General features: G+C 35.2%; 2 protein-coding genes across 3 annotated transcripts; both read left to right on the top strand.

Annotated features, from left to right (window-relative positions):
• The first annotated feature begins 5,320 nt into the window (after positions 1-5,320).
• On the top strand, positions 5,321-9,171 carry selenoe (selenoprotein e). The gene is made up of 4 exons (XM_084115186.1): positions 5,321-5,507; positions 6,411-6,487; positions 6,718-6,796; positions 8,858-9,171. The coding sequence occupies exons 1-4, from the start codon at positions 5,391-5,393 to the stop codon at positions 8,999-9,001; spliced, it is 417 nt and encodes a 138-aa protein (XP_083971312.1). The 5' UTR covers positions 5,321-5,390; the 3' UTR covers positions 9,002-9,171.
• Positions 9,172-9,951: 780 nt separating this feature from the next.
• Positions 9,952-14,588, top strand: LOC311083924 (transmembrane protein 17A). 2 transcript variants are annotated; one of them, XM_084115700.1, is made up of 4 exons: positions 9,952-10,157; positions 11,169-11,275; positions 12,243-12,356; positions 13,480-14,588. In XM_084115700.1, the coding sequence occupies exons 1-4, from the start codon at positions 10,028-10,030 to the stop codon at positions 13,795-13,797; spliced, it is 669 nt and encodes a 222-aa protein (XP_083971826.1). In that variant the 5' UTR covers positions 9,952-10,027; the 3' UTR covers positions 13,798-14,588. The 2 variants fall into 2 exon arrangements, with proteins under 2 accessions (XP_083971826.1, XP_083971827.1); XM_084115701.1 differs by lacking the exon at positions 12,243-12,356.
• Positions 14,589-14,829: the final 241 nt, after the last annotated feature.

Genomic DNA, 14,829 nt, shown 5'->3' on the forward strand with positions numbered 1-14,829 from the left:
ATCAGAATCAGCTTGATGAAATGAAAGGTACATCTCTGAGTCTGTGACAGTGTTTACCGAGCTTGATGACTGATGATCCAAAAATAAGTTGAATATTAAAAATAACATCTGAACATTAGTTGATAAATAAAATGTATTGTTTAAATTGTTACTGGCTTTAGTTATTATTTTGGAATATACGTACAAATTGCTTAAAACATGAGATTTTTTTTGATTGGTTTTAATAAATAGAACATTAATTACAATATTAATGTATAAAATGCAAAATAATGCATTTGGTTGCTTTTTTTATGCAATGTAAAGTAATATTTAACCAGGAAAATGTGAAGTGTAACTGGGACATGAATTTAAATTTGATTTAAAAAAAAACATTACAAAACTGTGATGTCTCATTTCAGAACACCACTGCACGTATAGAAATGTATACACAGTTATGAAAATATATAAAGAAAAGTGTTTTTGTACTTTTGTTGTAAACAAGTCATTTTAAATATTTTTCAAATGGATAGAAAAAGAATGAAAAAAAAGAATGAAAAAAGCCCCTTTTAGATCAAATATACCCAAAGCAGTTTCTCCTAGTGGTGGACCTGTGATCTCTCTGCGCTTCCAGTATCTCATATAGCCACAGTCTGGATTCATTAAAAAGTGTCAGTATCTTTAAAGCTCCGTCTACATCCTGTTCCTCTTTCACACCCCCTCTTTCTCTCCCTCTCACTCTCTCTCTCCCTCTCAGCTTCAACCATTTCACGGAGCATGTGGTTTTCATTAGGAGAGTTGGATTAGAGCACAAGGGCAGATCTGCAATGGTGGCAATCCACACTCCTCTCCTTCTCTGCCTTCCCTCCATTATCTCATAATACGATCAGCTTCGGCCATTCACTGCGCGTATGACCGTCCAGCCTGATGATGTCACCACAGCCGCTGCTGCGAATCTACCCTCAACATCTAAATATATAAACCTGATCTGAACTTCCCATAATCCTCTACTCTGGAGGTTAGAACTTCTAATCATAGATCTGACTACAAGAGAAGCCTAAAATCATGGTTTAACTGAGTCTGTGTTGCCAGAAATAAGTAATCGGCATCATTTTTTGGTGATGAAAGTTGAAACAAAATGTAAGCGTGCGCGTGCGTGTGTGTGTGTCTATGCCCTGAGGATCCAGACGTCCAGGATCAAACAGTGCTTGTTTTGGAAACAGGGGGAAGCACTACCTAAATGCTGAGTTTGGAGAAAAACAACGGAGAGGGAGGGGAAAAAGAGAAGAGAAAAAAAGAGGAGAGGATGAGAGCCCGAAGGATCCGGTGGAGGAAATGGCTCCTGCTCATTATGTGTGCTGCTGGAGAACAGCATGCTGGGAAACGGACGGCAGTAATGCATGTGTGTGTGTTGACGTGTGTACAGGGATAGTGGCGTTCTCGTTTAGGAGAGAAAGAGCGGAAGAGCTCATAAAAAGTGTTTTTGATGTTTAGTCAGAAGCGTGTGACTGATACTCATGTGTGTCTGAGTCTCAAGACAAAACTGATGACAAATGAACTTTATGAACAATATGAATATATGGTTTAAAAAACAGGATTTTGCATGATTTAACCCTATAAAGCCTAATGTATCATATTTGGCCTTTAAATTTTCAATAATTCAACTCCCATTGCAAATCAAGTTTATTGGCTAAATTTACAGACTTGAATGAACAAATCAAACAAAAGTAATTGAAATAGCCCAACGCAACAAATGTTTCAAGTGGTTTCCCCAAATTCAACTGAAATGCAACTTTTAATGACTTCTGCATTCTCAAAATTATTCAACCCACTGAAAGACTCCCTAGAGTGACTGCAAAAGACCTACAGCAAGACCTGGTGGCAACAGACACTGAGGTTTCAGCTTGCACAGTAAGGTGCGTATTAAACGCATGTGGTTTCCATGCAAGAACTCCAAGACGTACACATACTGACCCAAAAGCACAAGAAAAGTCGGCTCCAATTTGATCAAAATCATATATAAATAAGCCACAGAGGTTTGGGATTCTGTTCTGTGGAGCGATAAACAAAACTGGAACTTTTTGGCCCTGTGGATCAGCGGTATGTCTGGAGGAAGAAGAATGAAGCACATGCTGAAAAGAACACTCTGTCTACAGTTAAGCATGATGGGGCTCTGTGATGCTCTGCGGCTGCTTTACATCCTCTGGCACTGGAAACCTGCAGCGTGTAGAAGGCAAGATGGATTCACTGTAGTATCAGGAAATCCTAGGAGAAAACGTCATGCCATCGGTGAGGAAGCTGAAGCTTGGACCTTCCAACAGGACAATGATCCCAAGCATACCTCAAATTCCACCAAGGCTTGGTTGCAGAAGTCGTCCTGGAACAGTCTACAGTGGCCATCAGTCACCTAACTTGAACCCCATAGAAAATCTCTGGTGGGATTTGAACAAGGCGGTTACAGCACACAAACCCAAGAACATTTCTGAACTGGAGGCCAATGCTCATGAGAAATGGGCTAAGATTCCTCAGAAACGCTGCCAGAAGCTGGTGTCTGGTTAAACATCTCGTTTGCAGCAGGTCATAACAGCAAAAGGATGTTCTACTAAGTACTAAAAATGCTTGCCATGAAGGGGTTGTATAATTTTGAGACAGCAGAAGTCATTAAAAGTTATTTTCAGTTGAAACATTTGTTGTTTTGTCCATATAAATATAATATATCAGCAACTGCACTAAATTTCACTTTGCTCAGTTTGGCCCTATGAATAAAGTAGTAAGTAAATAGTTATCAACAATCAACTATATAAAATTGCATCATGGTAAGATATGACAACATTTTATTTCTATCATTAGATATTTCAGTAAGTTGAAACCCAGCACTTATGTTTAAAAGTGCAATTTGGCAATTTCTCTAAAAAAAATCCTGTCGTAACTGGCGCGCAATGAATTCTGGAGTAGGCAAGGCTGTTTTATCCTTCACTGCACGGGAAACGAAGGCCCCATTTGAAAGAGCCTTTAAATCGGGACAATGAAATGCGCCCTTCAAAGAATGCAGCTTCTGAATTGGGACGCAGCTGTTGTCTAAAACTGGAGATAAACGCACCCCTATTCTCCTGCAATCAAAAATGGCAGCACAGCTGACAGGCTTGTTTGAGCTGCGCCCTCTACTGTGCAAGCGTGAAAATATACATTTTCTTCTTTCTTTTTTTTTGCAAGCCCAGTCCAGATGAGGACACAAAAGTAACGTGAAGCATTGCTCTCCATAAAAAGTAATTATCAATGCAATTAGTTACTTTTTAATGGTGTAACACAATATTGTAATGCATTACTTTTAGAAGTAACTTTCCTCAACACTGCTGATGACCAGCTATGATGGATTTTCTGCAGGGAAACCAAGTCACATTTCTCATAAATTATCTGAGTTGTGCTCACATTATTTGTATAGCTCAACAATCATCCAACTTGTGTCTATTTTTGTTTCTCCTAAGGTATTTTAGGAACAAAATCTGAGAAAATCATGATAATTGAATAAAACATGTCTAAAAAGTCCATTAAGTTTCCTGAACAAGTTTCAAGCAACACAACGATCCTCTAGGACAACAGTCATGCTGAAACTCAAGTCTCAAACCAATCGCTTAGTCACATCTTCGCAGAATTACACTGCGCTGAGTGTCTCGCCTGCAGATATTTTGATTTTCAGGTGCAGGGAGGAAATCTGGGTCTTTTTAGAGGGAGACGACTGTGTCATCTGACACATCAGTGTCTGACCACAGCTGTAGAGACAGACAGACAGTCCGGGCCCCAGCTCTCCCTGTGGATGATAGACCATGATGGTTTCACTGCTGCATTCCTATGGAGAATGGTTTATTTTCATTGGAAACATAATTGTCTGTGGCAAGAGTTTTGGAAGCGCTTTTACCCAAAACACTACCAAAAGTCCATCCTGTACCATTGTCGCCCTCTATAGGTGACCTAAAATCAGCACACCCCTCCCTTTAATGAATCGTATTATACAAGTGCAGTGAAACAGAATGTTCCCGTACAGAAGTCATTCAACAGAGTATGTACAGAATATAGTTTGCTACTGTACATAAATACACAGAAAAAGGAGCTTATACCAGATGTGGGCAGAGTTGACATTACAGGTTACATGCACTGCCTTGACCCTGGGTTATGTACATCAACATCTCATATATAAAAAATAATACAATAAATAATTATTATGATGATAGTGCTAATTGAGATGTATTTGATTATTTCTTTCATGATTGGTATTATAAATAATTTTAAAATGTTAAAATATCAAAAGTAATTAATATCAAAATAATATTTATGAATTAATATTTAAGTATATTAACAAGATTAAAAAAAATACAAATACCAATTTAAATCTCGCAGGACTTTTTTCAGGTCAAAACAACAGAAAAAAAAGTATTGTTTGCTCATTAAATTGTAATTGTTTACAAATAATCAAAACAATATATTGTATTACATAATTATTTAATATCCAAAGGTTCAATGTATGAGGTGTTACTCAAAAGATACATCCACATCTCATATATAAAAAATAATACAATAAATAATTATTATGATGATAGTGCTGATGATTGGTATTATAAATAATTTTAAAATGTTAAAATATCAAAAGTAATTAATATCAAAATAATATTTATGAATTAATATTTAAGTATATTAACAAGATAAAAAAATACAAATGCCAATTTAAATCTCGCAGGACTTTTTTCATTATAATTATGTCTTTGTTGTTACCACCTGTTGCTCTAAAACCACATACTTCTGGTGTAATAATTAAAAATCATATTACAACACAGCCACATATAACTTTTTCCACTTGGTGTGTAATAAGAATCATTTCTCATTAACTCAGTGTCTCTACAGAATGTGTAACCTCAAAAAGATCAAAGTTAATAATAATACAAAATAATAATAATGCAGAATGTAAGGACTAACTTTTAACACTGCTTCATCAGTGTTACTGAAACAGCAGCAGGTGTTGTGTTCGGACTTCTCTGGTTATTCATCAGCAGACGGTGGGAGAATCCGACACAGATGCAGCTGTCCCGTGGCCTCAACCCCTTCATATTGAGAGAAGAAGAAAAAAAAAGAAAAAAATTGTAAATACAACAAATTTGACAATACATTTGACTTTATCAAACAAATAACAGCTTTAAGTTCTTTAGGTATGAATTAGTTGACTTTAAATAAATCAATCATTTCCCCATACTAAGATTTTATTTCATTCACCTGAACCAAAATCCAACAGATCAACCAATCAGGCTTTGCCACATGGTGGGGGACACCTATCAGAGAACCCATATCTGCTCTTACTGACCCTCGTTTCTCCAAAAGACAGCAATCTTTTCGGATACAGTGAGTTCTCCCATCCCGAGCGCAGTATGTGGCTCACACTGGCGGCCCTTCTGACTCTGTGTGCCACAGGGAGAAGTGCTGAAAACAGTTCAGAAAGCAGTGCTGTGGAGGAAAAGCTTCTTATAGCCAGAGGAAAACTTATGGTGAGTGTTCAACGGCTGAAATGCAAGGAGTTTTGCTCTAAAAAGTCACTTTCATGGTCCAATGATGTGGCACAGACTGCGTAAATCTACGTTAGCATAGAAGCTAATGTTAAAATACATTTCATTATTATAATTCTGGGCAATACAAACACATACACTACTTTTCAAAAGTTTGGGCTCTGTGAGACTTTTAATGTGTTTGAAAGAAGTCTATTCTGCTCACCAAGGCTGCATTTATTTAATCAAAAAATACAGTAAAAACTGTAATATTGTGAAATATTATTACAATTTAAAAGAACTGTTTTCTACTTGAATATATTTAAAAAATGTAACTTATTCCGGTTATGCAAAGCTGAATTTTCAGCATCATTACTCCAGTCTTCAGTGTCACATGATCCTTCAGAAATCATTCTAATATGCTGATTTGATACTCAAGAAACATCTCTTATTATTATTATTATCAATGCTGAAAACAGCTGCGCTGTTTAATACTTTTGAGGAAACTGTGCAGCTTTTTTTTTTTTTTTCAGGATTTTTTGCTGAATAGAAAGTTCAAGAAACATGATTTATTTGAAATAGAAATCTTTTCTAACATTATAAATGTCTTCACAGTCACTTTGATCAATTTAATGCTTCCTTGCTGAACAGAAGTATTCATTTCTTTCCTTCAAGAAAAAAAATCTTACTGACACCAAACTTTTGAGCAGTAGAGTGGATTGTTAAATTACATACTGTTATTTATTGAAATAACTCTCGACACATAGGTAATGTATAATATGTCAGTAAATTAAATGCTGTACAAGCTATAATGTCAAAGAACAGTTGATGACAAAGAATGAGTAAAAACACTTGTTTTCACCTTTTAGCCATTTAGCTGTAAATCCCTCTTTAATCCCCTCCCAGGCTCCCAGTGTAGTGGGATGATCCATAAAGAAGATGCCAGAGCTCTACAATTTCCTGATGGAGCGATGGGCACTGTAGTATCCTGACATTATAACTCTCATTTTCTTGTAATTCCTTTTTTCAGTTTAGCATGTGTAGGTGTCTAAAATTTCTTCCAAATGACTTTGGCTAGACAGTATTTGACAGGGACGTGAATGTTAATGAAATCTTTACAGGCCCTCTGTGCTGCCATATGTTTAAACACTTGCACTTCATGGCCTCAGAGGTCATTTTCCTGGTGCCGTTAACCTTAACCTGCTGTTTAAAGTCATAACCTGGAGTATGATTCAGGAGAGGAAAAAAACCCACGGCTGATCTTCTACAACGATAAGGATGAGGAAGTGAAGGTAGGGACAGCCTTATTATTTTACGTGTAAATGCAAGTTTTTGTCATTTTTTCCACTGAACACATGCAGGTACGGAAGCCCTGAACCGCAACGTAAAAAAAAAAAATTCTAGCATTTCGAGATTGAAGTCGAAACATTTTGATATTAAAGTTGAAACATTACGAGAATAAAGTCGTATTATTTTGACAATAAAGTCAAAATTACCAGAATAGAGTCTTCTGTAGAAGTTCTTTGTGTGCGTGTAAAGAAATGCGTTTGTGAAGTCGAACTGCCTCGGACATGGATTTAAACAAAATAGTAGCTTTTTTTACTTTAATCTCGAAATGTTTCGACTTTAATCTCGAAATGTTTCGACTTTAATCTCGAAATGTTTCGACTTTAATCTCGAAATGTTTCGACTTTAATCTCGAAATGTTTCGACTTTAATCTCGAAATGTTTCGACTTTAATCTCGAAATGTTTCGACTTTAATCTCGAAATGTTTCGACTTTAATCTCGAAATGTTTCGACTTTAATCTCGTAAATTTAGATTATTATTTTTTTACAGATTTTTTTTTACAGACATTTTACTTAGGGGCTGTTTACACGACACCGTTTTCAAAACGGTAAAACATTTTATGCATTTGGCCGTTCATTTACACGACAACAGCGTTTTGGGTGCCTGAAAACACAAACTTTTGAAAACGGGTTTCAAAGAGAAAGTCTCTGTGTAAACCACAAGAATGTGAATCTCTGAACATGATGATGTCATGCACATGCGTATTAAGTGTTCAGTCTATAGTGTTTTATCGCCATCTAATGGCCTGGCAGCAGAATACAGCGTTTTTAGTCGTTAATCCATGTGAATGGGGACATACCATATCTGTATGCAGAAAACTCAAAGGAAAAAGTTCTCCGCTTTAAAGTCCGCGTGAACCGGAAGTTGCAAACGACTTTTCTCCAGTGTTGTGACGTATTTCCCAGTGAAAAGGAATATTGAACAGAGGGCAGGGTTTTACTCTAGCGCTCCTCCTCTCCATCTCTCGCTCATAACAGACTAACGGTTTGAGGGGAGTGGTTAAGCGTTTCCCAACCCAAGTCCTCAAACCTACGTCATCAGGGAAGGTCCTCCAATGCAAAGGGGAGGGGCATTTTCAGATTTTGATTAAAGATTACGAAGCCAAAACATTTTTTTGTGTGGATTGACTTGCATGGATGAATTGTTCACCACAAAACGATCAATTTAGGAAAACAAATTAAATATGGTCAATTTTGATTTCATGTGGACTTTAAACACATCGCTGTCGTGTAAACGTACCCTTAGTTTATACGGAGATGATAAGGATGTCGTTTTCAAAAACTAGCACTTTGAAACCTGTTTTCAAAAGTTTGGGTCACTAAAATGCCATTGTCGTGTAAATGAAAGGTCAAAACTCATAAAAAGTGTTACATTTTTACCATTTTATAACACATTATACTTTTTAAAGGTGTAGTCATGTTATGTTTTTAAATGTATTATAAATGATTGTTGTCGCACATGCGTCATCGTTTTCAAATACCTCAGTTTTCACAGCACACTAAAAAGCCAAAACGGAGAGGAAAAAGATGCGCTCAAACGAAAACATATTAGTGCAAACAAGGCCTAGAAATTGAAGTTTAAAAACTCCGGAGTAGTGTAGACGACCAGGCCTAACCGTAGCAAAAGTGATGTGTTTTAAAACAAAAATGCACTAGTGTAAACGTAGCCTGAGATGCACCACGCACACTTAGGACCGCACATGTACATTGGCTGCATGGTCCAGCCTGGAAAATGCATTTTTTTTAATGATTTTAACATTTAGAAACAAAATTTGTGAGACAGTTGTTGTCAGATTTCATTGGTGATTTCAAATATGAAATTTGATCATAAGCTTGCTGAGCAGCTTTGGAGAATTTGATGTTTCCCCATTCAAAGAGATAGGATCTGTACTTGCATGACTGAAATAGCTGCCCAAGAGGCGTTTCAAAGATGGCCGCCGTGAAATGACTTACCAGGAACTTTGGTATCTTTCACTCCCCTGACAGCAATTTTTGCCTACCTCAGGTTGTTCCAGTTAAGAAGATGAAGGCAGACGAGATCAGCAGCTTGCTGGATTCTCTGGGTTTCTATAAGAGGTCACAGAAAGGCGAGGAAGTCCCTGAGGAGTTCAAACATTTCCCTTTAAATGCGCCTCGGGACGAACTGTGACACCCGCTGGTCAGCGCCGGTACTGCAGCCTGCCGTAAATGACGTCCAGGGTCTCAAAGTTCAGAAACAGAAACAGACTCTGGACCGACACACACATGGCTGGTGGCAGTTTGGCGCACCACTGTCCTAATCATAGAGATCTTACAATAAACTTTTTACTTTGGCTTGTGTATCATTGTTTTGTTCTATTCTCATTAAAATTCATGAGCCTACTTGATTTCCACAAAGGAACACAATTAGCCTACAGAACAAACACACTGAAATATGGCCATTAAAGAAAATAGGTGGCAAGTCGCTGAAGCTGTCAGAATAAATGAGAAGCCTAATTTTTGAATTGTAGGAGTTTATTTTAAAACAAAGTCTCTTTTCAGACTGAGCTGTTAAAGAATAAACTCATTAATTATAATTGTATTATTCAAATTGTGGACTGAACAAAACAGCTCGCCTCTTACAAACATTCATAATATTAACCAGAGTTCCTTCCGAAATAAAACCACAACAAATTAATATGTGATAAAAAAAAAAAATGCATTTAGTTTTCTGCTGACAGTGGTGGCTATAAGACTAGGAAGCTTTTTTTCATTAAATGTATTCCCCTGACAAATTTATTTCTTGTTTTGAGCATAACCCTCATTATATTTGTTAGAATTAAGAACAAGTGTCTTGTTTCAAAACAAGACACTGCAATTTGCCAAGAGGATATTAAAATATTATGTGAAAACAAGTCTTAATATTTTATGTTGATCTACTAGAACTAGATATTTTTCCTGGAAAACAAGTGAAATAGTGCATATGGAAATTATATATATTTTTTATTTCATTTTGATCTGCGGTGTAGTAACAGTAACTGTACTAACTATGGTTACCATGGTGAGGGGGACATCTTAATCTGCTGTCAGACTCCATCTGTTTCCTCGGATTTAATCTGGTTAGCTCTTGAAAGACTCCAATTAATCTCAAACCACACACACCGAAGTGGAGAAGCGTGCAGGACTGAGTGGATGAGCGTTTCGTGTCGTCTCCACCATGCCTGTGTTTTACACGCCGATCCCTCAGAACCTGAGAGTGGGTCTGGCTAATGTCAGCGGGTCAGTGTTTATAAATAACAGGACGCGAGACAGTGGAGACTTCAGGGACCCGTATCAGGATAATGAAGGTGAGAGGACTACAGCCTGTCTAGATTAGATATTGCACATTGCACAAGTGGATATCAAGAAATATAAACTAAGAATTCACCATTACTGGCGTTTTAACAGGAACTTTCTGTGCTTAAAAGTTTGTCATAATTAAGATTTCTTTAATGTTTTTGAAAGAAGTCTCTCATGCTAAAAGGCAACAAAGATACAGTACAAACATTTCTCAATGATCATGTGACACTGAAGACTGAAATAATTTAAAACAGAAAAAAAAAAGAAATCTTTTTTTGGTCAAATAAATGCAGCCTTAGTGAGCATAAGAGATTTCTTTTGAAATCATTAAAAAATCTTAATTATTTAAGTTTTTTTTTTTTTTTTATAAATTTGAATTTATTCATTTATCTTTCCATAAAGTCTTTCCATTAAGATTTATACAAAATGCTTTATCAAACTCTAGGGGTTTTTAAAAAAAAAAAATTTGCTTTTAAAATGTAAAAGCATTTTGTCTAAATCTTAATGGAACAGGGGAATGGACCATTTAGTTTATGTGATTTGTATTCATAAATATAAGAACAACTATATATATATATATATATATATATATATTTTATATATATATATATTAAATATATATATATCTAAGGGTAAGATGATTTGTCTTTTCACCATGCTATAGAAAAGAAACAACATTTTCCTTTAAATTAAACAATAATTCATTATATTGTCATTGTTAAAGATGGGACAAACCAAAATGACTTTTTTTAACAGGGTGATGAGGGGCATTTGATGACAAGTCGGTAGTTTTAATCTTATGTTAAGGTAATATATTATGATAAATACATTGAATAATCTCACTACAAAAAAAAATAATTTCATTCATGCTAATTATATAAAAGTAACACAATGTTTATAATAGTCTATCTCAATAGAAGTGTTAAAAGTTACCCCAGGTGGTAAAGAAAATGATAATGAACGATTTAAAAAGTTTGATTAAACATCATCACTTGAATACCTTCTGGTTTTCTGTCTAGTGTTTGCTGAGGTCTGGTCTCATCTCCCGCTGCAGATGCTGCTGTACTTCAACATGTTCTTCTTCCCCTTCTGGTGGATCTCTGAGGTGATGATGCTGCATTTAAAGGTGAGTTCAATATATGCTGTAATCATAAGGCTATTGTCCCCCATCAATAGTCAAATACTTACTTCATAATGCAACTGCAAGTACTGTATTATCTATGTTATATTTAACATTGTTATCTCATACTTCACTTTTAATAGTCTATTTACTGTATAAAGACATTCTATCTTTAACCAGAAGTACTGTTACATTCACGAGCGACATAAAAATCAGCATTCAATCTGCGTCACTCACGATACTTTTAAATATGAAACTACAACCACCAGAAGGTGGCAACGGATCACTGTCTTCACGAGTGAATCATTGAATCATTCGATCGAACGTTTCATTCAAAATGGGTGTACTACATTCGCCATGTTGTCATTAATATGCGACTTACCAGCGTCAGTTGCGTCGATTCACTGCATAAATTCATAAATCATAAATCATAAATCCTCTCCTGTGGCCTCATGGGATAGTAAAGTGTCCATCGTATGCACATACGATCATCCGGGTACTTTTTGCCTACTCTTTTATGAGTACTGTGAATTTGGACATACTTCTTTTATCACATACTGTTTTTATAGTAGGGAAGTATTTTATAAGTGATTATTAAAATGAATGCATGAACATCACTTCCATAATAGCTGGCAGGCCATTAGCAGCAATGCCAGATAAAAGTGTGTTTAAACATAATAATTATGGCTCCTGTATCCATGGTGATGGCCTGCCTTTATGAATTGCACATTGAAGTTCAAGTGCTACTGTTATATATTTTACCTTTAATAGCTCGGGTAAATCATGGCAATTCAAGGAGATGCTGCTGCAATTATCATTTCTAATGTCAAGACATGAAAGACCTTTAAAACACTGCAAACCTACTCATAATAATATTTGAATAAGCAATTTGTTTAGGTCAAACTAGGGTTGCAGATATTTTTAAGGTCATATTTAGGAATGAGGAATATAATTTCTTTCTTTATTTCCATAGTTTTGTTATCTGCCAACATATTACCAGTGTCTGCTGGTGACAGGGATGGTCCTGATTAGCATATTTGAGGTATTGCGGGTGTATCTCGGTTACGTTGGGAATCTCAAAGAGAAGGTAATTCACACGAAATGTTATAAGTCATTCATCTGAACACTGCTCCTGCCTAACAGATTCTGTATGTGTGTGAGAGAAATAGATTAATCAGAGAAAGTGAGAAAATCGTGAGATACTCGCACTTTGCTACTGATATTCATATCTGGCAGGTGAACTAAAAAAAAAGGATAAAGTAAGATTTAAAAAAAAATGTTACAGTTGCAATTCATTTGTACAAAATTTGTTAATGCTCTTAATTAAAGTTATTTGATTGTATTCATTAATATCATTAAATGTATAATTAAATATTATACATTAAATATTTGTATAATATTTAACATTTATTTAACATTTAACATAAAATGTAATGTTTGTATAATATAATATCATTAAATGTATAATTAAATATTTAAAAAATGTAAGAGTTAACCAACAGTTAACTATTAAGGTTAACTAATATTTACCTTTAGATGTTTCAAAACATCAAAGTATTTGATTAAGTTTTATAAATAAAAATAACATTACAAATGAAATAAATAAACATGAAAGTAGAGATCACCGCCGATAAAACAGATGAATTAAATAACTGAAATGTAAATAAATAAATAAATAATAAACATACGTGAAAGTAGTGACCACAACTGATAAAACAAATAAATTAAATAAAGATGCATATAAATAAATAAATAACCATAAAAGTAGTGACCATAGGTGATAGAACAAATTAATTATATAAAAATGCAAAATAAATGAAAAACCATGAAAGTAGTGACCACAGGTGATAGAAAAAATGATGTAAATAAAAATGCAAAATAAATAAATAAATAAATAAATAACCATGAAAGTAGTGACCACAGGTGATAGAAAAATTATTTAGATAAAAATGCTAAATAAATGAATAACCAGCTGGTAAAAGTAATTAATCAAACAAAATAAAAATGCAATATAAATAAATAAATAACCATGAAAGTAGCAACCACAGCTGATAAATCAATTTAATTAAATGAAAAAAAAAAAAAAAAGAAAAAAAAACGGTGTCCATGGCTAAATAAATAAATAAATAAATAAAAGTTGTAATCTAAAAGAAATGCTAATGGTTATATTAAAATGTTACCTATGTTTCTTTCTTCATTCTTCTCTTTAGGTTCCAGAGTTAGCTGGATTTTGGCTGATCTCCTTCCTCTTCCAGCTGCCTATCCTCCTCTTCTTCATCACCGATCAGGACATCATCATTCTTCCTCTGGAGCGGGCCGTTCACTCTCTCTATCTGGCCTTCCTCCTGGGCGAGCTGTTGGCCTCGTTTCTCGCCCTGCGCGTCATGACTCGTAAACTCGCCCAGCAGTTTCACATGAGGCAGTTCGGGCCCGTCCAGGGTCTCCACACAGCAGAAGCCCTGCCTATGTTTGGACTTCCGCACGGGGCCAGGAGTGTGCTTCCTGTGAGGGACATACAGCCTCACTGAGAGATGACGGAAAACTGCTGGTTAAAGATCTGGCAGGACACCCAACTGTTGGTATGGTCTTCCACCAAAGTGACCTTCAGCAATAAGTGCACTTCTTGTAATAAGAGTTTCGTGGTAAATCTACAAAACCATGAAACAATTACACATTGTCTGTAGTTCAGAACTGCCATAAATTGAATCAACATAATGAAGTCAGATTTTTAACTTGAAAATTAGAAAATTCTTTAATGAAAGAATCCCATTTTGACAACTTACCCCATAAATGATGGCAACATGCACCATTATTGGCAATAACAGTGAAAATGTTCTGTTTTTGTAGTTATACCTTTAAAATACATTGTTATACAATATTGACTTTCAAAAATAAACCCACTCTGAGAAATATTCACTGGAATAAAATGTATATTTATGAAGGATACTATAATTTTTATTGAATATTTCTATTTCAAATAAATGCTGTTCTTTTGAACTTTCCATTCATCAAATAATCATGAACAAAAAATTATCACAATTTCCACAAGAACATTATTCAGCAGATATTAAGCAGCTGAACTGTTTTCAACATTGATAATAATAATAAATGTTTACGAGCAGCAAATCAGCATATCAGAATGATTTCTGAAGGATCATGTAACACTGAAGACTGGAGTAATGATAATTGTTTAAAATGTCATAATATTTAACAATATTACCATGTTTTTTTATTTTTTATTTTTTTTATCATCAAATATGTGCAGTCTTGGTGAGCATAAGAGACTTCTTTTAAAAACATTAAAAATCTTACCGATCCCAAACTTTTGAATGGCAGTGTATTGATTATGAATTTAATCAGAAATCATAGGGCATGCAAACAAATGTGATGTATAATCTAGACACATGGTGGCGCTCTGAGACTGTTTCTCTCACTATCCACACACTGCTGCAGAACACAGAATGACTCATCAGCCGAAACTCCCATCAGGAGGACACACACATAAGACTTACTCACACTCCCATTTCTGTTACATGAAGCTGGCTGTGTTTCAATGAACA

The sequence above is a fragment of the Abramis brama genome, assembly GCF_963993115.1.
Source record: "Abramis brama genome assembly, chromosome: 5".
NCBI classification, from domain to species: Eukaryota; Metazoa; Chordata; class Actinopteri; order Cypriniformes; family Leuciscidae; genus Abramis; species Abramis brama.